The sequence below is a fragment of the Mauremys mutica genome, chromosome 23, assembly GCF_020497125.1.
Source record: "Mauremys mutica isolate MM-2020 ecotype Southern chromosome 23, ASM2049712v1, whole genome shotgun sequence".
NCBI lineage: Eukaryota > Metazoa > Chordata > Testudines > Geoemydidae > Mauremys > Mauremys mutica.
Window position 1 is genome coordinate 11,376,901 of NC_059094.1, and position 25,169 is coordinate 11,402,069.

Consider the following 25,169-nt stretch of genomic DNA (forward strand, 5'->3'; position numbering starts at 1 on the left):
TGGGAGGGCTTGGGGGAATGCGTCTGTAATGTAAATATAATTTAGTGAGGGTTATGACTGTACAATATCAATATGTAGACTTTACATGAGTCTGCTTGGGTCTGACTCCTATCTGCAGCAGTGGACAGAACTAGAAGCTACAAACGAAGGTGCAAGGAACCCCGTCGTGGAGCATTCTGTGATAAGGTGGCTATGGGAGAAGTTTCTTCTGAACACCAGACAGTTGGTAATGGGCTTATGTCTTGAAGCATCAAGTATCTGCATTTCCCACCCCACCAACAGCTGTGATCCTCTCCAAATTAGGTGGAAATGTTCTTCTCCCTGTCTGGCCAGAGCACAACTCTGGGTGACAGTTGAGATTGTCACAAGAGGGTTTTAGTTCCTTATTGGCAAGTGGACACTGCCTAGTATCTTTTTCCCTCCAGAAGTTGACTCTTCTTCTGGTCGAATGTGAGACATTATGTAAAAGTAGGATTGAGGCCAAGAACTGCTGATATCTAATGCTGGCTCCAGTGCCAGCTCACTCGGTGGCCCTGGGTAAGTCACTTAACCTCTCTTTCATTTCCCCATCTGCAAAAAGGGAATTAATACCTACTCCACAGGGGAGTCGCAACTGATTTGTTAATGTCAAGTGCAAGATGTGTGTAAATGCCTCTTGGTGCTTTAGTTCTCCCTGCCCTGAAAAATAAACAGAAATGTCTTGTGGCTTCTCCTGTTTGCAGATTATTTTATGGTGACCTAGGGTAATTCATGGAAATGTCATCTTCTCCTCTGTAAGCTGATCCTGGACTCTGAACAGCCTGACTTGTTGAACTCACTCAATCAGTGCTGTTGAGACAAAGGTGCTATTGAAATAGTGACCAGGGCTTGCTTTGCATACATGGGGGTGGTGAATATCCCAGCTGCACTGACAGTGGTAGTATACTAGCATCTCTTGCAGTTCGAGCATTGTCTGGCTAGTTCAGAAGGGCTCTGGTTTTTCAGTTAGGGTCACGGTGGCTGTTCCCGTGACTCAAGGCATAAGTGCTGACTGTCTCCTCTATGTACTTCTCCGTGCCAGATGACAGGGTCATGTGTTTCATCTTCTCTACGCACGCTGCTTATGTTTATCTCTTTCCTCCCTCTGCCTTATCAGCACCCTCCAGCGTCTGCTCCCTTACCCCAAGAAGGGAGTAAGCGAGGGGCTGAAAGGAGCGAGTCCTCTTGGTTTGTACTGTAGCTTATTTGCCAAATCATAAGAGGTTAATTGAGGGAGGATTTAATGTTACACCTTGACCAGGTCTATCCTGTCTGGGAGGAAGTAAGGAAGGCCCCAAAATGAGCCTTCCTCTTTGCCAAGGATGCAAACAGCGGGGTTGCTCTTTCAAGCCACGTCTAACATGGTTTTATGTGGCTAGAAGAGCCATGGCATAGGCCTGATCTAAACACTGCTCTGGTAGAGGCTGCAGCAGAGAGATGCAGTCCTCCCTGGTGTGGACTTGGCTTAATGGAAATCTATTACAATCTATTTAAGCTAAAATAATTTAAGACCCTTTTAAAAACCCTGTGTAGCCGAGTTGGTAAGTAAACCAGTCAGGCTCTTTGTGGTCTGCTGCACCAGATAGGGTTCTGTGAGCTGCTCACCTATGTAGCACTTGGAGAAGTGTTTGAATAACTGATCCGTCCAAAGTCATTCATTATTTTGGAGGAAGGGGACCAAGGAAGCAGTTACTGTCCCCAGCCTGTTTAGAGACATTAGCTGGTCTGGATGAGCCGCTGCCTATGTCAGGATAATAAAGTTAATTGGTGGAAGCTTAGGTGCCTGTTTAGTGCTGGCCTGGAAATTTGCAGGCTTGTAAGAACAAACCACAAGTAAGATTTGCTGTCTGGTTTCCAGTGTGGGTGAAAATGGTTGGTTTGTTTTTTGTTTTGTTGTTAATTGTCTGCTATACTCTGCAGTTATCTGACCTCAGGGCCAGTGCTTTATAGAGTGCTGTCTCTGCCATTCAGCCGTCAATCAGAAGAACTCACTCACACTTTATTTCTAAACAGGAAATCTGTTCATGTGTTGTGCTTTTTGACCTGGTAATCACTAGATGTGAGATTTGATGGAGGAAAGGAAGTGAGGCGCTTGGACATTCAAACGTTCCATTATTGTACTGAACTTGCTGGTCTCTCATAGCAGATCCTTTTCTGCAATACCCTTAACGTTGCTGAGTAGCTAGAACAGCAGACTAGAAATCCAAACTCTTGGATTCTGTTTCTGTCCTTGCCATTTACCTCCTGCATGACGCTGCGTAAGTCACTGATGCGCTCCGTGACTCAATTTCCCCATTGCTCTAGATGGATATAGTCAATGTTAGACTTAATTAACCTTTGCGAACCACTGAGAGCCCTTTGCCTTTCTTCAGCACCTGCTGTCTGAGGATCTCCATGTCCTTGACAAACATCAAAAACTTCAGCCTTGCAACATCCGTGGAGATGGGCAGTATTAGCCCTGTTTCACGATGAGGCGCAGTCTCAAACCAGGCGGCGCAGCTGGAATAAGAACCGAGAGCTCCTGTCTCCGAGTCCTGTGCTTTAACCACAAGACCATCTTGCTTCTTTGGATGAAGGTTGCTGTATATTGTGGTTGGGATCCTGGAAAGCTGCCAAGTACTGTTCCAGCTCATCTGGGCACAACAGCCAGCTAATCCTTAGGTGGCTTTAAAAAACAGAAATACAGGATCTATCTGCAGTATCTAGGCACTTGTACTGCACTCGTCACCATGGTACCTGAGTGCCTTTTACCGTCCCTTCAGCTGGAGGGATAGCTGCACCTTAGGGGTTACTGGAGACAGCTGGAAAGCAAATCTCTCTTGGTTTGACTTTTGCCAGCTCTAGAGATTAAGAAAGTGTATACATTTGGCATGTGAGACTTTAAACATAAGAAGCCAGAGTTTATGGTGTTGGGTGTGATGGATGGAGAGTGGGAATACAGTCGACTCTGCTCTCTAGTCCTAGCAGCGTCCTGCTGCTGGAAAAGGTCACAGCCACCATGGGTGCTGAAAGTGACTCTGATGGCAAGTTACAAATGAAATATTCTCTCCCCTCCACCTTATGGCTCTCCATTTGAGGGGCTTCTGGGTATGTGGCTATCCAGCAGAAGGCCTCTCTGGCCTGAATTCTAGGGAAGCAATCTCTCTTGCCTATACCACAAGAAGCTTATGTACACTCACTTCCTTTGTTCCATCCACCCCACAGGACTGCCTTCCAGGGCATCTAGCTGTTGCTTGTTGGGATTTCTTTCTTGGCTGGTTGACTGGCCTGGTCTGCAGCATTCTTCTGTCAGCCTCTGTTCTCTGTCTGTGTTGAGATTTAACTCTGTTACCACAGATGAAATGGAGCCTCCCACCCAAACTCTGAGGCCAAACACGGAATGCATGATTCCTGGTCTCATAGACGTTCTGTCTCCAGCCTTCTGGTGGCTTTTAAAACGGCTTAATCTCACAGCCTTTTAAGGAAGAGATCAGAGTACCTTGTTCCTAGTGCATATTTTCTGTGGTTACATCATTGTTTTCATCCTAAAGGACCCCAAGGCCTGTACAAAATATACGCAGTGCCACTGAAATTCAGCTACTTCTGGGGTGGGAGGGCTGCCGCCAGGTAGACAAGCAGTATGCAACATACTGAACTGAGAATGGGATGGGGGATTTTGGTCATGGATACATGGGTAAACCACTACCAGCAGATCTTTAGTATCCACAGATAGATGAAATCATAGAAGTGTGTGCTAATAGACCAGCTCACAGAAATTGCCTACATCCCAGTTTATCTCCTTCAGAAGGACAATGAGCTGATTCAACCCTGCTGAGATTTCAGCCTGTTCCTCCAGGGAATAAAGATATTTTGGAACTGATGCCGGGAGCTCAAAAGGTTCAGCTGCACTAGAGAATTGGTGTCACAAGAACCTGCAGTACCTGTAACACCTCTCACATCTGTGCTCAGCCCTGTTTAAATTCCATTTGCTCTGAGTAAGGTTCATCATTGCACTCTTTGCTGGCTTGCTACGCCATTGCAGTGTCACTGGACACTTTGTTCAGCTGCATCGCTGCAATTGGTCCTCCCAACACTGAAACTTGAGAGTTTGCCTTTTACAAGGAGAAAACTGGACAAAGCAGCAGATGGGGGTCTTGTGCCGGGAACTGTGATGCAGAGCACTGTAGGCACCTCGTGGTCTTGCAGGCTGAAATGGTGCCGTTTCCCAGGCTCTTCCCACCCCCTTAAATTTTGCATGGTCCTGTGCTAGAATTTTTCTGCTAAAAATTAGCCACCTTTGCAACTGCTGGTGGGAGTGATATAATAGACGGGACTCCAAATCTGGCTATAGAACTACTCTGAGCAGTGGTAGACAACATGGGGCTTAATGCCCAGCACCCCACGTACACCAGTGCTCCCATTGGTGGAGCTGTGCCCAGTGAAAAAACAGGCGGGAAATCGGAGCAAAAAATTCCCTAGTGAAGACGAGGCCCTTGTGACCAAGATGTGGCCCAGATGCACCCTGCCCTGAAGCTGTAGTAGGGAGTGACTTACCGCAATAGAGAGACCTCTTCCTATGACTCCTCACGTTATTGTGCCAGCTTTTAATGTGTTGGAACAGAGACTCTCGCCTTATTGACTCAGCCCTGGTCCCGCAGGCTTTTCACTCTAAAAACAATGGCAAGGAGATCGGCATTCCTCCTAGGGGGCTTGTGTTGCTCTGGAAGGGGAGGATCTGCAGCCTGGAGTCATTTCCCTCTGTCTAGATGACTTGACCTTCCTCAATGCCCAGTGAAATTCAGCTGTTTAAAGATACAATCTGCCTATTGCTGGTCCCTGTGGCCTTTGCCCATCCTGGCAGCTGGAATTCGTCAAAAGCTCTGAGTAACTGTTCCTTAAAAGACTGATGTTTTACGTGCCTCGGGGGTGGGGAGTATATTTCTCTGGGTGGCTGGGTTACAGTAACCGACACGAGTTCTGTGGTAACTCGAAAGCTTGGACTCATTCATAGCATGAGGGGCTGGCCTGATATGATTCACATGGTTCTTTATCTTCTCCAAAGTGACTGGGTCTGGGCAAGTTGCTTTGTCACGTGGGTTTGGTTTCTTGTAGGCGAAGTTCAGCAAACTGTATCAGGTACCTGTTAATCTGCTAATAGGGGAAACTCCGCCTCCTTTAATCCATTAGCGGCTTTGTTCGCAGTAGTAAAAGAAGGTGTGAAAAGCAAGGGAGTAGTGTATTGTTATAAGGTGGGGTCTCTTTGTGAGCATATTTCTGGACTGTTTTTTTTATTCCTGGAAGGAGTGGTGAGAGACTTGAATGAGAGAGAGGAAAGATCATCATATTTTGGGGAGCTCGCAACAAATCTTCATAGTTGTTAAACGGAAAACACCATTGCGTCCTACCTTCCAGAGCATGGGTGGCCAGCCTGAGCCTGAGAAGGAGCCAGAATTTAACAATGTACATTGCCAAAGAGCCACAGTAATATGTGTGCAGCCCCCGCCCCAGCTCCCAGCACCTCCTGCCCACCAGCAGCCTTCCCCTCCCTCCCCACACCTTCCGATCAGCTGTTTCATGGCATGCAGAAGGCTGGGGGGAGGGGAGGAGCGCAAGGACATGGCAGGCTCAGGAGAGGGGGCATGGCCTGTGGCAGAGCCAGGAGTTCCCGGCACAGTGGAAAGGTGGCACCTGTAGCTCCAGCCCCAGAGTCGGTGCCTATACAAGGAGCCGCATGTTAACTTCTGAAGAGCCACTGGTTGGCCACCCCTGTTCCGTAGACGTTCTTTTGAATTCAGTGCAAAGGCAAGACGTGCCTGGTAGCTTTGGTCACTGCCAAGCAGTTGGACACTTAACATTAGCTTGGGTGGGTTTCCACTCTGTATTCAATGTTGTGGGCCCAATGCTCAGGCAGTGTAAATCAGCCAAGGATCTGGCTCAGTATGAGAAAAGAGAGCCCAAGGTCTGTACGCAAGCTAAATGGGAACATTTTAGGAAGGTTGTCTCCTACGAGTCTCAGTCCAGAGCTGAGTTACACAGGCCAACGTGTCTTCCCTAGACTGTAGCCCAGTGCCCCATGCCTGTATAAAGAGCTGCTTGATGAAGTGCAGCAGGCAGCAATTCCGCAGACAGGGCTAGAGCCGTGTATTTTTCCCTTCACCCGCCCAAATCATCTGTTGGTCTGAATGTCAGTAATTGGGGCTGATGTATTCAGTGCCCACCCTTTGCAGAGTGCAAATGGCTAGAAACTACAAACCAGGATGTTGACGCTAGTAGATCTTATCTAGCTTCTGAATGGGCCCACTGCATGAGGTGGTTCAGTGAGTTCCCGGTTCATTTAGCTGATTGAATCTCTCTGAAATAACACTGATTGCTGCTTAGCAGCCTAGGGCAAAGTCCAAGAGCATTAGGGAAAGTTCGGATGGAGCTTGCGTCCTTCTGTCTCAGGACTTGCTTTTTGGTTTTCTTTCCCTTTCCTCCTCCTCCTCCTCCTTCAGTGAGGCTTTTTGGGTGAATTCTGGCTCCAGAGCCTTTGATTGGTACTTTCTCTTGCCCCTCAACTAATGTCAGTGTTTTTGGCAGAGCACCAGCCCTCACGTACATCGCCCTGGGGAGGAGAGCTGCAGTGCGGGGGTGGGGGGGAGCCAAGAAGTTTGGAGGTGGGGGTGTGATGGCTTCCCAGAATGATGTGGTTTGGGGCTCATCCCTCTTTAAATAAGGGTTTGGGGGATGGGGCAGGTGATTGAGTGACCTCATGTGATTTAACGAATATAATAAGTGTTAAGGTCTTAACTGCAGGGCGGACATGAGCATAGGTTTTGGTTTATCGTTAGGTATAAAATCACTAGCTGTTTAGTTCCCTCAGGGCAAGTCCAGTCTCTGTCTCTACCCCAAAGCATCTAGGTTACTGCTGAGTGCCTGGTGCTGCTGTGGTTGCATGAGCCCTAGGGTCTGTCTTTGACTTTTATTTTTCATACGGGTGGGCCGGTTGGTCCCATTTGCCACCCTGCCTAGTGGAGGGATGTGGATTTTTGAGATAGAACTCTGTTAAAGCAGCTGGGCATAACATTCCGCAACGTCATAGGAAGCACTTTTGAATTCATAGCCACACCTGTGTCTGGGGAAGATTAGCTAGGGGGCAGGGGATGTCTTTCAACTGACATTTTTCCAGGATCCTCATCCCAGAGTGAAGAACATTGGAAACTCACTCAGTGTCTGGATAAATGAGTAACTGGAGGGAGGGGTTCGGGAACAGCTCTGGAACAGCTCTTTGCCTCGCCGGAGGTGAAGTTGTTGGGGGAAACGAGGAATCACTATGGCAGGGGAGTTGGGGGATGGGATTTCTCTGCTTTCCCGCCTCCACTCATGAGCTGGTAGATGAGTCCCAGATGCTTATTCCACAAATCCTCGCTCCAAAATGTACAGATACACAGGATTTTAATTAAGAGTAATCTCTTGCATTTCTGTGGATCTCAAGGCACTTGTAAACGCTAATTAAGCCTCACAGCTCTGGGAGGTGGCAGTATTCTTATGGTGATGCATGAGAAAACAGAGGTGAAGTCACTGTACCCTTGGAAACAGTCAGCCAGCGATGGAGCTGGGAATAGTACTCAGGAGGAGTCCTGACTCCCAAGCCTATGCTCCACCTGCCAAAGAACATTTCCCTCCCCTGTTATATGACAAGTTGCTCCACAGGAGTAAAGAAATGTGTGTGCATCAGAGACGTCACCCAGCTTAGACCTTACGAGTGCTTGTCTGTTCTTCCTAGCACAGAAACCATGCGTTCTCCTACTCAGTTCAGACAAAGAAGGTACCAAGCTAGCGGCAGCTTCCCACCCCCACTCTATCCTCTGCCTTTTCAAGTTCGTAGCTTCAGTCTGGTGGAAATTTTGTCTTTTCCTAATGCTGGGCAAAAAGGGAACCGGGTGCACTGGTTAGTTCATCGGGGAGCAGGCCCCTTTCATTAAGCTGGTATGGAAGCGGTAGGGGGGCCTATGGAAGGGTGTTTAAATGGGCGTGGAATACAGTGGTCTTCTAAGGGCCAGCAGAAGGATGAGAGAGAGGATGTTGGGATTCGTAGGTGTAGCAGGACTGCAACTGGATTAGGTACGTGGTTACTGTGGCAACAGGGGCTGGTCATATAAGTACCAAGATTAGGATAACTATTATGAGGGGATCGTGCTTGCTCCCCCTACTAAGCAGTCACAGGCATCTAGCGACTGGATCCCGGTTTGTCGACCTCCTAGAGTGACACTGGCTTCAATGCAGCCAACTGTATAGTTGGGCTGATCCTTTTTGTATAGGGGAGCAAGAGCCTGTCAATCCCTCTGAAAGCAGTAAATAACACTGGGGGAGGGTGTTCCGTCTGCTTGCTGAAATGCATATACATTTCAGCACTTCTCCCCTCTGTCGAGTCTAGGAAGAGCAGCATCCTCGTTCAGTCTTTTACTGCTGCCTCTTCGGATGGTGTTGACCTGCCAGCTTTGGCCTCCTAAAGAGTTAAAGGTAGCCCTGTTGTGAAGACGCTTGTGTTGCACAGAGACCTGAGGTGTGTGCAGCTGTCTGTCTTGCTGGAGCAAGCTATCTGCAGTGTCCTTCAGAAGGGCAGCCCCAACTGAGCATGCTCCGCTCCCCTCCTGTGTTAATCTATTTTCCAGCTGTTCGCGATGCTGTGTTTGGAACAGCGATGGGTATAGTTCCATGGTGTATTTCCAGTGAGGTGGGAGCCACAGGGTTTTGTTGGGAGCATCGCTGCCTTCGCACTGGCTGAGCTGCTCTGGGATCTGCAGTTTTGCTGCAGACTTAACTTTTTGCTCTTTGTTCTGCGCTGTATGCATCAGCTGACTGAGCAGAGACTGTAGGAGGGAACCATGTTTCTCCTTTAAGACTGCATCCAGACTACCCTCCCATCAGAGGACTAAGGACTGCACAACCCTAGTTAGAACAGCAAAGGAATAACCACGGTTAATAATTGGGGGTGGTGGGGGGTGGTCCCATCTTCGGGGTCTTCCACTGTCAGTCTGGAACTTGATGACCCAGGGATTTTATTCTTCATTGTGTTTGGTGTCTAGTGTCACCTAGAAGTCACACAAAAGAGCAACATCTTCCTGTCCTTGGTATCCAGCACTCTCTAAAAAGGGTTATTGCAGCAAAATATCTGATCTAATGAAAAGCAGCATGGGCTGAGCGTCAGGATGTCCTGGGTTCTATTCTCAGTTCTGACCGAGTCATTGCATGGCCGTGGGCAAGAGACTTCCCCCTCTCTGTGCCTCAGTTTCTCCCATTCTGGAAAAGGGGAACGGTAACTCGTGAGATGGAAGTGTGTTCCCTGCAATAATAGTGGGGCTCGTTATTGAGGCATAGTATCTGTTAGTATTACTGAGCTGTCTGCTGGGATTCCAGAAAAAGCGTTGCTTTGGAAGTTAAGGTGGGAGAAGTGTAGGCATTTCTCAGACTTGGGAACTTTTTCTGCTCTAGCTCTAATATTTTGCTTCCAGCCCATTTCGCAACCTCTTCCTGCTCAATCTGTTGCCAAATCCGACCTGTTCCATGGCACTGGGTGGATTCTTTTTGATTTGATGAGTAGCTATAATCCAGGCTATCTCTGTCAGCAGCCCAAGAGACAGGATATGGCCTATTAGATCAGAATCCTGAGGCTGCATCTGACTGTGGCTGACAAGCTGTTCATGCATCAGTGGGTGGTGGAGAAAAAAATAAATGATCCAGATGCTGTCCATGGATGGGGTAGGCGAGTGCACAAAGAATACTTTCCAGACCAGGGCCGGCTTTAGGCACTGCGGGGCCCTATTCAAGGAGCTGCTGCTGAAGTCCTGCCACTGTCTTCGGCGGCAGCTCAATCGCTGCCACGGAGGAAGGAACCTCCGCGGAAATGCCGCCGAAGACAGTGGCAACGGTTGAGCTGCTGCCAAAGACAGCCGCCAGACTTCAGCGGCAGCTCCTTTGGGACGGCGTGGGGCCTGATTCCCGGGAATCGGTTGAATCGCCCTAGGGCCGGCACTGTTCTAGACCGCCCCTCCCTGGGCAGCTATGTACAGCCAGATTGCCTCGAGAGAGAGGAAGCCTGGCCCAGTGGTTAGGCCCAGGACTTGGGAGATCTGGGTTAAATTCCCTGTTCCACCATAAACGTCCTGTGTGACATTGGGCGAGTCACCCAGGCCTAGATCCATAAAGGTCTTCCACTGAATTTGGAAGTTAGGAAACCTAAATACCTTTGTGGATCTGGGTCTCAGTCTCTCGATGCCGAAGTTCCCCATCTGTAAAATGGGGATAATTGCACCTCTGTGTCCCACGAGGCCGTTGTGAGGGTTAAAGATTATGGAGCGCTTTGAGAGCTACTGATCAATAATAAATACCACCAAGCCTGGGTAGCACTTTTATCTTGGCTGCAGTGGTACAAATGTTAGCTCCAGTTAAAAGATCACCTCCCATCACCACCACTCACCTCCTGCCATAGTGAGGGGCCAGTTTATGATGGTGTCCACTGGTAGCAAACATGACGAATAAGTGAGATCCGTTTTTCATTCTTCCCCTCCTCCCCCCCATTTCTTCTCTTGTGTCACCTGGGGCGTTCCCTTCCCGGGTTTGGATTCAGCCCGAATTTGACTTCTTCTTAGAAAGTTTGAGGAGAATCAGCATAAGTTTTCAGAGTCATTAGTGAGTAAAGAAAGCAGACATTGGCTGACATCAAGCAGCTGCATAATGCTCATATTGGACTTGGCTTATTTAACCTAATTCTCAGTGCCAAAGGGAAAACGCCCCATGCCGTTCTGTCGAAAAGCAGATCAGTCTCTCTCAAGTTATTTTATTAGTATTTGCACAGCACTCCACTTTCAGATGTCAAAGTGGTTTACCAGGGAGCTAGGCTCCACTCCTGCAGTGGGTAGCACACAGGTGGGCTTCGCCAGTGGGCCTTTGCCTGAGCAGAGGGTCCCTCACTGCTAGTCTGCCCCCATGTGATCAAATGGAGGTGCAAGGCCTTAGTCATAAACATTTTAAAATCGAGTGCTTGGACTTGCTCAGTGGAGCCGCGTCCGTTTGCCTTTCAGTGGCAGGCTGACAGTAAATCTGTTTAGAACATGGGGCATCCAGTGAAACTCATCAGCGTGAGCTATGTCTTCAAAGCAACACATAGATGGCCAACTTGGCGCAGGAGCACATCTATCTCAATGCAAAGTGCTAGTGGAGACAGGGCACAGCTAATTTATTACTTTGACTAGTTACATAGAGGCAAGTGCCAGGATGGGAATGTAGGGTTGACTTTGACTAACCACCCAGGTAAAAACTACCTGTCCCTTGCCTCCATTAAAGTTTTACATTGAGAACGATCTTGAGTTACCAGTCTCAGTGTAAAATCCACACCTTTTTTGGCAGCGACAGTACAGCCTCTGAGGCATCCTTAATTGCTTAAAAGATCATTAATTTTAGGTGCGAGGCATTTAAGGGCAAGAGGAGATTATGCTGCGTTCAGTTTCCCTGAAGTGAATGTTGAGAGCTCTGGTTGGGAACTTGAAAAAAAAATTAGCGTCTGCCTTAACCCTAACCTGACCACGTTGCATATGGGTAATAGTTGCTCTGTCTGCCTCCTTAAATGTATCTTTAACTTCTGTTTGCCCATATGTGCCGGAACACATGCAGGATGTGACATGGCCAAGTCAGTGTTTAATAGAAACCTCTATCTTTTGGATTTCCTTTTCCTTGATTGTTTGATTTCTCAGCCCTAATGTTGACTCAGCTTTCTTGCATTTTATAGTTTTTATGGCATTTGACGTGTCTGATAGCAAGAGTCATTAGCCCCAGAGATTTCCCCCCCATGCAGTGTTCTGCCAGCAGCCTAAATGAAATGAACTTCATACGCTCCTGTGTAAGCTGGCTTGCTGTTAATGCTCCTAGCTCATTAGCAAAGGAAGGCTGTTTACTCTTCTCAGGCATCCTGGGTGAGTCACTTTGTAATAGCTTTGCCTGAGGAGATCCTTCCCATCTGGGATTTTTCCTATGGAGACTTTAAATAAATAAATAAATAAATCAGGCTTCTGTCCTGTGCTGCAGCGAAAAACGATTTACTTCTGAAATCAGGACGCCAAGGAGCAGCGATGGTCTCCAGTGTCAGTTGCGTTCATTTGAAATAGGCTGCTGGAATGTAGGTTCTTTGGGGCTGGGACCATCTTTCTGTTCTGTGTTTGTATAGAGCCTGGCATCACAGGGTCCTGTCCGTGACTGGGGCTCTTAGATGCTGCCACAGTACAAATAATCAGCGTTTAATTTTGTGCCAGGGCTTGGGGGTTTGTAGCCCCAGCACCGCTGGGCTTGCTGCAGCTGTTACGAAAGTTTAAAAAAAAAAAAACCAAAAAACCGGCCTGAGCCCTGGCACGTCTTTCATTACAAATTAAGCGCTGCAATAATTAATATTTTACCTGAACTAGATGTGCCCAATTCTGTATGCTGACAATCCATGTGCATCGTACATCTGGATTTGCCAGAGATCAGCATGAACCTGGGCCAGGTGCTAAATTTGGATTGTTAAAATAAATAGAGCCCTGACTTGATTTGTTGTTTGGCATTTTACAGCCAGTTCCATGTCTTTGTCTCTTACCCTATTTTGTGCTTGCATCCCAGAGGGTCCCAAAGCCCTCTCCACACATTGTACAAACAGGAATTGCTTTGCTAGGCTCCCGAACGCAGCAGGGGCTGGAGAGCGCACAACGCAACAGGAAGCAAACAACACGCAATCCATTTGAAATCGCAGGAGGATTGGAGAGCAGCAAAACATAACATCTGTATGCCCGAATGAACCCATGCTGGGTTCAATGCTGAGATGACACACAGCTTGTATAACCCTTATGCAACACTTTCAGCAGTTGAGCAAGCCCATGCAGTCTGTAAATATCCCACATGGAAAGTACCAGGCCCTCCATGCAATGCTAGACTGCTTATGTTACCCTGAAGGGAACAGAGATCTAAATTGTTGTTCAGTCCTGGGAGGCCAGAAGAGAATTGGCGTTGAAGTCTAGGGCTGTGTTCTGGGCCAAAGCTATTGGTAGCAGAGCAGGTTCTGCATTCAAAGGTAGAGCCTCTGCCTCTTCTTAAAGGAGCTTGGAGAATGAGCTCCACCGGTGTCCTTTGTACGCCGCAGCTGTATCGCGCTCCCATCTGCGACATACAGCACACAGAGAGCTTGAGAGAAGACGAGAGCTTCTAACGAGGCCGGGGAAGGTTCCCTTGGTAACAGCAATGAGCAAGTGATGTGAATGGGTGCTGGGGAACCTTAGCTCTGGTGTCCCGTGCCTGCTTCACTTAACGGGAGAAAGATGTACTTAATTTTTTCTTGAACGATCCCCACCCAGCTGGGAGGTGAGGATGCTGCAAGCTTTTATAAAGCTTGCTCTAGTTGTTTTAATATTGGATCAGCATCTGCCTTTCAGAGGGTGGCAGTTCTTAGGCTGGGAATCCTGCTCCAAGGGGATGATAATCAGAAAGCCAATTGTCACCTTTCGCCTCCTGCCCACGAAATACCTTGGTGCTCTTCACTGAATGAACGAGGCCCTGCAGGCTTCGCAAAGCTCGCCTGGCAAGCCTGCTGCTTGGCACGTGTTCTTATTGGGGTGAACTGTACCGGAAAGCTGCCTTGCCCCAGCTGACGTGGCTGCTTAACCCTTGAGGAGCAATCTGCCTCTGCAGAGTTCCTCTGGAAGAAATCAACCCTCGCAGCTTCACTGAGGTTCCAGGGAGGTAAATCCCATCCCCACTTTACAGATGGGGAAACCGAGGCACGCAGACACGTGACTTGCCCAGAGACTCACAGGAAGTCTGTGTCGGAGATGGGGTTAGAAGTCAGGTGGTGTTCGAACTTTGGCCTTGCTTGTGTGCCACAAGCCTGCACTGCAAGGGCCATTCTCTCCCACTCACTGCCCTGCCTCCCTTTCTCACATCAGGCCTGGTGCACTATGGTGGGGGTGCTCGCCACTCCAGCAATGGGTACGCTGCTGCCATAACTGTTTTTACCCCCTCCCCATCCCACGATGCGCTGCTCTAATGTTCCTTGCTTTCCCGTCGTTGGCGGGCTGAGGCTGGTAATTGTCTCCATGGGATCACAGCAGAAGCCAGGTAGACATAAGCTTTGGTGCGTTCTTAAGGAGAGAAGAAGGTGGGGAGTGAACGTGTTGAAATTCAGCAAGATCAAAGGCATAATTAATGCGCAGCCCATGCAAGTTTATTTTTAGGGCTTCACAGAAAGGCGGTGGGTGTTGAATTCGCACTGGCACATGGATGCTCCAGATTAATGGACTCCTGAGAGCTATAGGGACAAAGTGAGAGACACTGAATTGTTGGGGGGAGAGAGTATTATTCAGTACTTGAACATATGTCACAAGTGACACCTGACTGACTCACTGCAGGTTTCTTGCAATGCATGTACTTAAGCCCTGATCTGGCTAGGGCTGATGTGCATTAGATCAGTGTTTCTCAACAAAGGTCTATGGACTGGTGCTGGTCCATAGCAGCCTCCTTGCCGGTCCCTGAGATTTCCCTCACACAGTTCAGGAAGGCAGCAAGCCCATCCCTGGTATCAAAAAGGTTGAGAAACACTAATACCCCATGCAGTGGAAGTACAAACCTTTTCAATCCTCTGCTTTAACGTCTCTCCTGGGAAACAGACAGACCGGTGTTTTAAAGAACACCATCTCGACATGACTTAGGGCAAGTGAGAGACGTGGCTGTGTCTGGTAGTGGCAGCGGAAGTGGGCGAGCGCCAAAAGCCACGTGTTCTGTCACTAGCAGGGTCAGGGACCTGGGTAGACTCCACTGCCACGCCTGCTTTTTATGCAAGGCAGAAACCAGGTTGGTTTTAGCCTTATAGCCCCAGGGCCTGGTTGGCAAAGGTGCTGATCATCCGCAGCTCCAGTCAGTCCCTGGGGGTGTGTTTATGCTGCAAGATTCGGAGCCTGGGTCAGGCTGCAGCATTAAAAACAGCAGGGCAGACATTCGGGCTTATGCTGGAGTCCAGGCTCTGAGACCCTTCCCCCCCTCCATTGGGGTCTGAGTCCCAGCTCCAGCCTGAGCCCAAATGTTTACACTGCAGTTTTGTAGCCCCTGACCTGGGCGAGCCACATGTGGGTCTTTTACTGCTGTGTAGACAAATCCCAATAGCTCATCACCTCTGGAGGGGCCCGTTTCCTAGGGCGGGAGATGGAAGTAACATGCAGCACGGTCGCATTTCTGTTGTATGTTACTGGCTCAGTGTGCCTAATATAGGAGCTGAATGATTCCCCCCACTCCTCCCTCTATTGCCTGCTAGCAGATGCGAAAGGCAGGGGATGCTTTTTCCTCCTCTCCAGATCCTCAGCCGCCTTCGCGTCCCCGTCAGACTCTTAGATTGTGTGTGACAATGGCAGGTCTGGTACATGGCGATTAATTGTAACTGTCTACAAGTAATTCCACTGGATGTGCCTTCTTGGCAGCTGGTGGCAGAGGTAACCGCATGCATCGGGGGACTGGAAATGGGGTTAAGAGCCTCTGTTCTCCGGGTCTCTGGTTAAAAGCCGACCCAGGGCTTTAGTGACCGGATGACTGTCTGGCCTGCATGACATGAATTGGACGATGGCCAAGTGTCCCCCTCCTGCAGATTTACTGTAACTGGCGCCCCTTGGTCCCCTCGCTAGCTTCAGCAGAGGCCATGGACTGAAGGGGCCACATAGACCGAACTCCCCCCTCACAGATGGACGTTTGCACCGTTGCAGCCTTTGCCTTCGCTGTTCTGTTCTCTGGGGCTGTCAACCCTACGTTTTCTCCCAGCACTAAAATTTACCCATTTAAAAAAAAGTCTCTTGGTCACACACGTCCACCCCCAAAAAAGGCACCAATGCTCTGGGGCTGCTTACTCAGAGTAAGGCGCTCTAATAGGTGGGGGTGGGCAGGAGCCCCTCCCCTAGAAGCAGCCAGTTGGCACTGGTGCGATGGTTGTTCTGGGCCGAGCACCCTGAGAAATGAAGCAGGAGCACGAAGCGTTTTCCCTTCTCTCCTTCGTTTAGACGTAACTGCGTCTGAGGTCTGCAAATGCCCCTTCTGCTATTGGAGCTTTGCAGCGTCACAAAGTCCTCGTTCAGCCCGGAGCCCAACCCCAGGCTGGCTGGTTTCACGTTGTGGGGATGGAAATAACCCCTACCCCACATTGGAGCTCTGCTGCCGCTGCGCAGTGAGGGAGTGGCTGCAGTTTGGAGGCAATGGAAGCTAACGTCATTTTAAGTCTATTTCCGTCCTTTAGGCCTGCTCATTGTAAATCCTATAAACCTGGGGGTATGTGATCCACTCTAGTGATCAGAGCCAAACTGCTGACTCACTGCTTGACCGTCAGCCACGCGCTCGAATTTGTGCCTCTGCCATCCCAGCGCTCAAATCGGGTGAAAGCCGCAGGATGTCCTGGCGGAGCAGAGGCCGTGTCTGAGCCCTGCGTTCCCAGCTGAACTAGGCACGTCTGCGTTTGCTCGCGCTGCAAGATGCTTGCCTCGCACGGTTGGCTTGGAAGGCAAGAAGCCCCGTCTGCCTGATACACAAGCTGCAGATGTCCTCTTCCCTGCGCCTGACTTGCCTGCTCGCTAGTTCACCTTGCAGCTAGGGCACCTGCAGAGATGAAGCCGGGTTGGGTTTTGTTAAAATGGGGGTTAAAAATGTTACTAGTTTCTCTCAGCTTCCTTAATTATTACTTTGAAAAGCCTGTCCGAAGTCTGCTAGCCAGAGAACTAAACCTGCTAGCCAGAAGCCAGTGGGAGGGGGCTGGGGGGAGACTCGGGATCTCCAGCAGCTCTACTCCTCCTACGCCCCTGGAGAGGAGAAGGGTCCTGAGATCCATGACAGGAGCCTGTCCCAAGGCTCCAGCTCTCATATCTGTCTCTGACTGGTAGGTGACGGATACATTTCAAGTCCTTCCCTGTAGCCACCTGTCGGTTCCCCATTTTGGCCCCCAGAGGGGCAGCGTGTTCTCTTTTTCTCCCCCACCCCTCTGGGGCCCTTTAGCCCAAAAGGCTCCTGCATAGCAGGGGGTGCTATTTTTTTCTTTAAACTTTAGGTGATAAGGTGTGGGGAGAAGTGGGGGGGGGGAGGGGGGGAATAGGGGTCATCCTCCCCCATGATAAGCCACAGGGCCTACCTGTGCTGCTGCTTCATTTTTTCCAAGCAGTCACCAAGAACAACAAACCTGATTCTTATCACTTCAACTCCTGCCTGCTGGGCTCTGAATATAAGGGAACTGACCAGAGCCTTGTTAGCTTTCCTCAAGCAGCCGCAAGGTGAAACCCTGGGCAGCACCAGAGGCACTGGGGCTGCGTCTCTGCAGATTCAGGAGGAAAGCGTTGCTCTGGTTCTCGTATGGAAAGTTATCTTTGCAGCCATGTAAGGGCTGCAACTTCTTATATATTTATTTGTAGTGCATGGGCAGGACCCCATTGTCCTCGACGCCGTACAAACACACCACAAAAAGATGTCCCCTGTCCCAAAGAGCCTTCGATCCATGTAGAAAATCTTCGGTTCGACGACTGATAACTTAGACCCCTTCCCTCACTGGAGAAAGCTTCCTGTTCGCCACGTCACCAGGAACAGATGGTACAGCCATGCGCTCGGAAGAATGAAATGGCCAAGCTGCTAACAAAAGCATGGGATTTCTCATTTAAAATCCGCCCCTGTGCCAGGAAACTGGAGGGTAGCATATGTGCCTCGCGTCTTAACAATAAAGCACTGGGTAAAATCCAGGGAATTGCATCAGTATCCGGAAACTTGGTTGAAATGGTGGTTTAAAAGAGGATTATAAAACGCCTCTCTGGAGCACTAGTTGGATTCCTACGCCAGCGGAAGGGAGTACTGTGGGTGCTGGGCCTAGATGTACAGGGAGCTCGTATCCTGGCCTCCTTCCCCCATGCTCCAAGGTGAGGGTGAGTTCACAAGTTAAAAATAAGTCCCCAACTCAGCTTCCAAAACAAAGCGACCCCGGTCCATGAGGACGTGTTGCCCAGTTCTTCGTGCCTGGATGTTTCAGCTAGTTTCTGCTGCAGAGGGAGGGCTAAGGAGCAGCTCTGGCCTCAAAAGAGCAGAGGGTCTGCTTCTGAGTTAGTGGCCACTGTCCGTGCTAGAGGTGCTGGGCTCCTTGGGTAGGAGACTGGCAGCCAGGGGTATCAAGGGAGTGTTGCACAAGCCAGCTTGTGCTGGCCTAGTGTCCTTTGAAGCAGCATTGTGTGGGCAGTGAACTCTCCACCAGGGGCATATTTGGGTCTAGGCTTTGTAAGTCTGATGAGCAGAGCTGTAGCAGTCAGCAGCTTGAGCCCTGCAGACTAGCAGTGGTGGAGTTTGGGGCAGCGCTTGGGTGGCCGTAGAGCTATGCCATTAACAAGTAGCCTCTACTGCCCGTGGAAGTTCATAGCTTCTTCTGTTCCCTGGCCTGGAAGTGAACAACAAAGATCTGCCAGGTCATCTTAGTCCATCACCCTCCTATCTGAGCCACTCACATGCATTTGTCTGCAACTGCAAGGTAGGGCAGTGCTAATAGCCCCATTTTACAGATGAGGCACAGAGATGAAGTGACATGCCCAAGTTGTCTCAGAGTCAGTGGCAGAGTAGGGAATAGACTCCATGTCTCCTGGGTCCCAAGCCAGTGCCTTAGCCACAAGACCACCCTTCCTTTAATCAGCAAACACATGTCTCAGTTGTTTGATGCTCACTACTAGGGGAGGGGATGGGGCTGCCCATTGTAACGTGGCTGCAACTGTCTTCTCTCGCCTAGGTTTCCATGTGATTCCCTCTGTGTCCAACATCGTGCCGGAGAGCTGCCTCCTCATCGTGGTGGGGCTGCTGGTTGGGGGACTCATCAAGGGGGTCGGGGAGACTCCCCCGAGCCTGAAGTCGGACATCTTCTTCCTTTTCCTCCTCCCGCCCATCATCTTGGATGCCGGCTATTTCCTGCCCCTGCGCCAGTTCACGGAGAACCTGGGGACCATCTTGATCTTTGCCGTGGTGGGGACGCTCTGGAACGCCTTTTTCCTGGGCGGGCTGATGTATGCCGTGTGCCAGATCAGCGGCACTGGCCTGAATGACATCGGCCTGCTGGCCAACCTGCTCTTCGGCAGCATCATCTCAGCAGTGGACCCAGTGGCGGTGCTGGCTGTCTTTGAGGAGATCCACATCAATGAGCTCCTGCACATCCTGGTGTTTGGGGAATCCTTGCTGAACGACGCCGTCACTGTGGTGAGTGAAGCACGTGTCCAGCTGCTTGTGCGGCCCTGTGGTTGGTCTGGCGGCAGAGCTCCCTTGAGGGCGGCAGAGTCTAGATTGGAGGGCAGGTGGGTATGATTGGATTAAAAACAAAGAGGAGTCCTTGGGGCACTTTAGAGACTAACAAATTTATTTGGGCATAAGCTTTCGTGGGCTAGAACCCACTTCATCAGATGCATGGAGTGAAAAATACAGTAAGCAGGTAGAAATATACAGCCCATGAAAAGATGGGAGTTGCCTTACCAAGTGGGGGGGTCAGTGCTGACGAGGCCAATTCAATCATGGTGGATGTGGCCCATTCCCACCAGTTGACAAGAAGGTGTGAGTATCAACAAAGGGAAAATTATTTTTTGTCGCCACCCAGCCACTCCCAGTCTTTATTCAGGCCTAATTTGATGCTGTCAAGTTTGCAAATTAATTCCAGTTCTGTAGTTTCTCATTGTAGTCTGTTTTTGAAATATTTTTGTTGAAGAATGGCCACTTTTAAGTCTGTTAGTGAGTGTCCGTGGAGACTGAAGTGCTCTCCTACTGGTTTTTGAATGTTACAGTTCTTGATTTGTGTCCATTTAGTCTTTGGCCAAACCAGATGCAAATGTACATGGCAGCGGGGCATTGCTGGCACATGATGGCATGTATCACATTGGTAGATGTGCAGATGAACGAGCCCCTGATGACCATGATGACCTGTCGCCATGATTGGATTAGATGCTTTGCTTGCTAAACCCTGACGTACGAGTTGCACTGACTTGGATCTCCCCATAGACTCTGACTTGGAAGGGGGATGGTTGTGGGTGGGGGTTAGGTGACCACCTACACTGCAGCCTGGGGTGTGACTTGCAGCTTGTGTAGCGTTGCTGAAGCTTGCTGTGCTCTAGCTAGCTAGCGAGCGGTGAGGACGTGGTGGTGCACACTTCAGCGCAGGCTGCACAAGCGAGTGCATACGGGGTGTGGGGTGTCAAGTGAGCTTGTGCGGTCTCTGCCACCAGGTCCTCACTGCTATGTGCTATGTGTGCTGCAAATCAACCCCCCCTTCCCCACTCCCTCCGCCTCGGTGTAGACGTAGCCTGAGTTGCATGTGGGTGATAATACCGTTAGCCCTTCTGGAGATCTCAGGTAAAGCATGTTGGGGGCGGGGGGGACATGACACTGAGCACAGACTGGGCAAGGGAGGTGCCTGAGGTCGGGGCAGGAATAGAAGTTGGGTCTCCGTTGGCAGGGCTGGGAGCGTACCAGTGGGGCTCCTTGGTGCTGTGATAATAGCAATCGTTAATAGTAGTGTCCCCCACCGTTTCCGCTCCCGTTACACTCCTCTCTGAACTGATCCCTGGCAGCGCTGATGCCCTCTGGTTGGGGGAAGTGGGCAGCGGGTGGGGGCAGCTGGGATCTTCGGCTGTTTGGTGGAAGTGATGCATCTATCCCTGTCTGCAGGCTGCAGCGGGGGCTGGAGAGGAGCCAGACCGGAAACAGCCTCTGATACACACGCTGTCACTTGGTAATGAAGCAACCCAGCTACACTTCCCCCCCCGTCCCACCGCAAAGGTTCCTCGGGCTGGAGTTTGCTGGACTATTTTTAACTCTGTTTCTTTGCATAAAGTTGTACAGTTCCTCCCTGGATCCCGGTCTGAGCAGGGCCTGATGGGAGCCTGTCACTGCCCGGGGCAGGGGCCTCTTCTCTCCTTTCCTGTCCCCGTCCTGCGGCCCGCGCTCACCTCTCCATCCGGATAGATCAACGCTGCCCAGGACTGGGGGTTTTTTTGTGTTGGTTTAAACTTGAGCGAGGACGTACACGGTTTAGTGCGCTCAGCCAAGCCTCTAATTCCTCCCTCCCGCACAGTGCCGGAGGATTTATTTTAATGTCTATAGAAAACTCTGCTGAGCTCTCTGATAAGGGCAAAACTGCAAGCTTGGCTAAACTCTCCCACAAGGGCAAGGGGTGACCTGCTTTGCTGTGTGCCGCCGCCTGGATAGGCAGCCGTGGGAAAACCTCTCCCAGGGCTGGGCTGGGGTGCAGGTTTATTCTATGCGCTCGGGTCTCACCCGTCTAGCACGAGCTGCCCAGCAGATTGCCTGTGTACTCCCTGCCGCTGGGCTTGCTGGCGGGAGCAGGAGCTCACCAGCAGTCGAGGGGGTAGTGGCGGAAGAGCTTAGTGCCGATTGCTCGGGGGAGAGGAGGGAAGGGAAGGGCGAGGGGATGTTTGACGCTGACTGAAGGGGGTAGATGTTTGGAAACCGTTCAGCGGTTTGCTACATGTATTGGCATCAAAGCTCACCTGGGACTTGGCATCCTGCTCCGAGGCATTTCTGGGACCAGACAGTCCATGCGTGGGGTCTGCGCATAACTAGTGGTCTGCGAGGATCATTCAGAGGAATAGCCAGGCTGGGGAACTAAGCATCTCCAAGTCCCTTCAAACAGGATATTCTGGAACCCTGGTCGGAGCCAGTTCTGACACCTGCCATCACTAGAGAACAGGTGTAAGAGCTCCTGGCTATGGAGATCTGTCTCCGTGTCTGTGGCAACATGGGTGCTAATCGTGGAGTGAAATCAGTGTCTCTTAAATTTGTTCCCTTCCAGGGGAGAGGCTGGGCTCAGCTGCTGCTTGGGCATGGGACATGGTTCTGTAAATCGGCTGAGAATGTGCTGCATCGCTAAGCCCTAGAAATCTGGGTCTGCTCTTGCTCTCGGCAAGGGAAAGCACTGACTGCACCGCCCACGCATGCTTCCTCCTTTGTTAGGTGTTGCGTGCAAAGGGAAATTTCCGGAGCCCTCAGTTATGTGGAGGAAGCGCGGCACCAGAGTCGTGGCCTGTGCATTGGGTGTTCGGTCAGAACGTGCAGTCTGCCAGAGCCTTTGGAACAGGGACGTGAGTCTGGGGAGACTCTTGCCTTCCGATTGCAGACGCAGACTAACAACCGCTTAACTCTGCGTTTGCAAGAGCACTGGCCGCGGCGGCTCTGTGTAATACAGAAGTGACTGGCTGCATCCTTTGGGGGTCTCTCAGGGTGAGCCAGCGGTTAGGCCTGTTACAGGAGGCTTCACTTTCACTTTCACCATTTATACAGAGCCCTGAGCAGGGCCACTTACGAGCTCCCATAGCTCTGGCTGGCTGCCTGCCACTTGCCATGTGCACACACGCAGGGAGTCTACCTGCCCAGCCCGTCCCTGCAGCCTGGGCAAAGTCGACCTGGGGCAGTAAAGGGATCAAATGCCAATTGTCTGCTGGGCCTGGGTTGCTGTGTTTTGTACAGTGCTGGTCGGTGCCTTTGTTCTCTTGCAGCCGGGCCCCCACAGCAAGGGGGCAGACGCCTGGTCAGGCATGGGAAAGGAGTGGGGTTTGCTGACCCACCCTGGCCTAGGCTGGGTGTGTGAGGTTTCTTCCCGCCCTGTATTGAGGAAGGGCCTGCAGCTCTGCAGATAGCAACTTGTCTAACAGGTTTATCCCTTTGTTGGGTGCCCAGGTGCGGCTGGCTGACTGGAGGGCGGGATCATGGCTCTCTCCCCCACCCCAGACTATGCAGGGCAGAACCAGGCCCTCCCAAGGGGACCTGTTCTGCTGCTGCAGTCATTGCGCTTAAGAAGCCTTCCCTCCAGAAGGTCGTTTTAGGATCCAGGCTGTAAAACTGCAGCCCAGTGCCATAGAAACTGGAGCAGGAGCGTCACCGAGCAATAGAAAAGGAAAGAATGGTCAGGAGGCTCTAGCTAAGCGCAAGCTGGGGTCTCCATCCTGCCTGAGGCTGGACCCCCCCTGGCTAGCAGCGGGCTTGCCCCATGCCTGTGACCCAGGCGGGAAATGAAAGGGAAGGGACCTGCATGCGCCTGGCGCCTGGGCTGCCCTGGAGCACTGAGCAAGGGGGTTGGCTATAGGCGGAAGGCTCTTGGGGGCAGGGTTAAGGTCCCGGCTAAGCTACACACTGGCCCTGTGGGGATTGTGTAGGTAGAGCCTGAATAGGGTGACCAGATGAGAGGAAGAAAATATCGGGACACGTTGGGGGGGGAGTCGCCGGCAAAGCAAAAGGAAAAAAAAGCCGAGTGCTGCCAACGGAGCAAAACCAGAAAAGAGTCCCGTGAAATGTCGGGAGTAACTAATGTTGGGACAAACGTCTAAATATCGGGACGGTCACGATTCTATTGGGACGTCTGGTCACCCTAGCCCCGAAGAGCAAGAGACTGGCCTTTAATATAATCTTGGGGGTCTCTTCTGGCAAGGTGCGGACCCTTCCCCGTACGGATATTGGGAGCCTTTGGCAGGGAAGACAGAGCAGCGCCCCAGGGAATGAGCTAGGGCTCTGGGCCTGGCTGTTGCCAAGGGAAATCCCGGTCCAAGGGCCGGCTGTGAGTGCAGGCAGTGTCCGGAGGCGAGTGCTGCGGACAGCAGAACGCCTCCCGCTTTCTTCTGCGCTGCTTTTGGGTGCAATGGCTCTTACCGTACGTCCCGTCTGTCCGCGTCGGAGCGTGGCTGCTCAGTAGCCTACCCAGGGTCCTCGGGAACCTGAGATGGAAGCGAAGAGGGAGGTGTCGTGACTGTCCCGCTGTCTGCCCTGCGCTGCCTGAGACTCCCTGCCCCACAGGCTCTTAACGGCTCTTGCTGGGCCTTGGGGAAGGCACCAGCTCTTTGCACTCGTGGCCGCCTGGTTCTGGGGCTAGCACTGCAGCTGACAGTACTTAGCCCTTTGCTCTGCTGTGGCTGCCACGGTACTTTGAGCTGAATCCCATGGCCCTGAAAGGCATCTCGGCTCTGCTGGGTCTGGCTAACGGAGCAGCCCCAGTGCGCACTGACTAACCAGGCAACCTTGTGGCTGCAGCTGAGATGGCAGACCTTGAGCAGGGGTTCGTGGATTTTCAGTCTCCCACTTGCTGTTACACCTTGCAGCCCAGGGGAGCTTCTGACTTTTCAATCTCCGTGGCCCGGGGGGACCCCACCTTTGATCTTGTCCATTTTAGATTGCAAACTCTTGGGAGCGGGGGCTGCGTCTCGCTGTGCTAGGAGCTGTACAGACACAAGGAGGCCTGTGTTGCACGCCGCGCTTCTGGGCCCTCCTGGAATGAAAACCATTAGAGCCGCGAGGCTTGCTTTGGAGAGCAGAGCGCCCTGCAGGCAGGATGCTGAGATCAAGTGAAGCACCAATGAACCAGAAGGGAAGGTGGCCCGGAGGGCTGGTTTCTCCCCCCCCACCTGTTCCCAGCTGCTGCGTCCCTGGGGTGTTTACATGTCTCATGCAGCCGAGCGCCACTTGCTTTTGCATTAGATTTGATGGAACAAATATTCCAGGATGGCAATTACCAAAGGGTTTGCACACAGCAGGGCGGGTGCTGGCTATGGAACCAGGGGCTTAGCTATGTTTCCTTGCCATGTCGCAGACTAATGCATAGTCCCTTTGATGCAGATCTCCCGTTGGCAGCCTCTGATCAGGGCTCCCCCAAGGGGAGAGCCCATCCTCCCTGTGCATCACAGGAGCGTGGCTGGCTGCTTGAAATAGCCCTCTCTCTCTCGCCAGCCCCCTGGGCTAGATGGGCCTCTGGTCTGACCCAGAGGGGAGGGATAGCTCAGTGGTTTGAGCATTGGCCTGTTAAACCCAGGGTTGTGAGTTCAATCCTTGAGGGGGCCACTTAGGGATCTGGGGCAAAATCAGTACTTGGTCCTGCTAGTGAAGGCAGGGGGCTGGACTCCATGACCTTTCAAGGTCCCTTCCAGTTCTAGGAAATAGGTATATCTCCACAATTTTGTGGGGGAGGGATAGCTCAGTGGTTTGAGCATTGGCCTGCTAAACCCAGGGTTGTGAGTTCAGTTCTTGAGAAGGCCATTTAGGGATCGGGGGCAAAAATCTGTCTGGGGTTTGGTCCTGCTTTGAGCAGGAGGTTGGACTAGATGATCTCCTAAGGTTCCTTCCAACCTTGATAGTCTGATTCA

General features: G+C 51.2%; 1 protein-coding gene across 1 annotated transcript in view; it reads left to right on the forward strand.

Annotated features, from left to right (window-relative positions):
• Positions 1-25,169, forward strand: part of SLC9A1 (solute carrier family 9 member A1) — a 50,462-nt gene that overhangs the window by 14,664 nt on the left and 10,629 nt on the right. Inside the window, exon 2 of the mRNA XM_044997880.1 lies at positions 18,776-19,236. Coding sequence (XP_044853815.1) covers positions 18,776-19,236 — 461 coding nt within the window. The remainder of the gene's footprint in view (positions 1-18,775; positions 19,237-25,169) is intronic.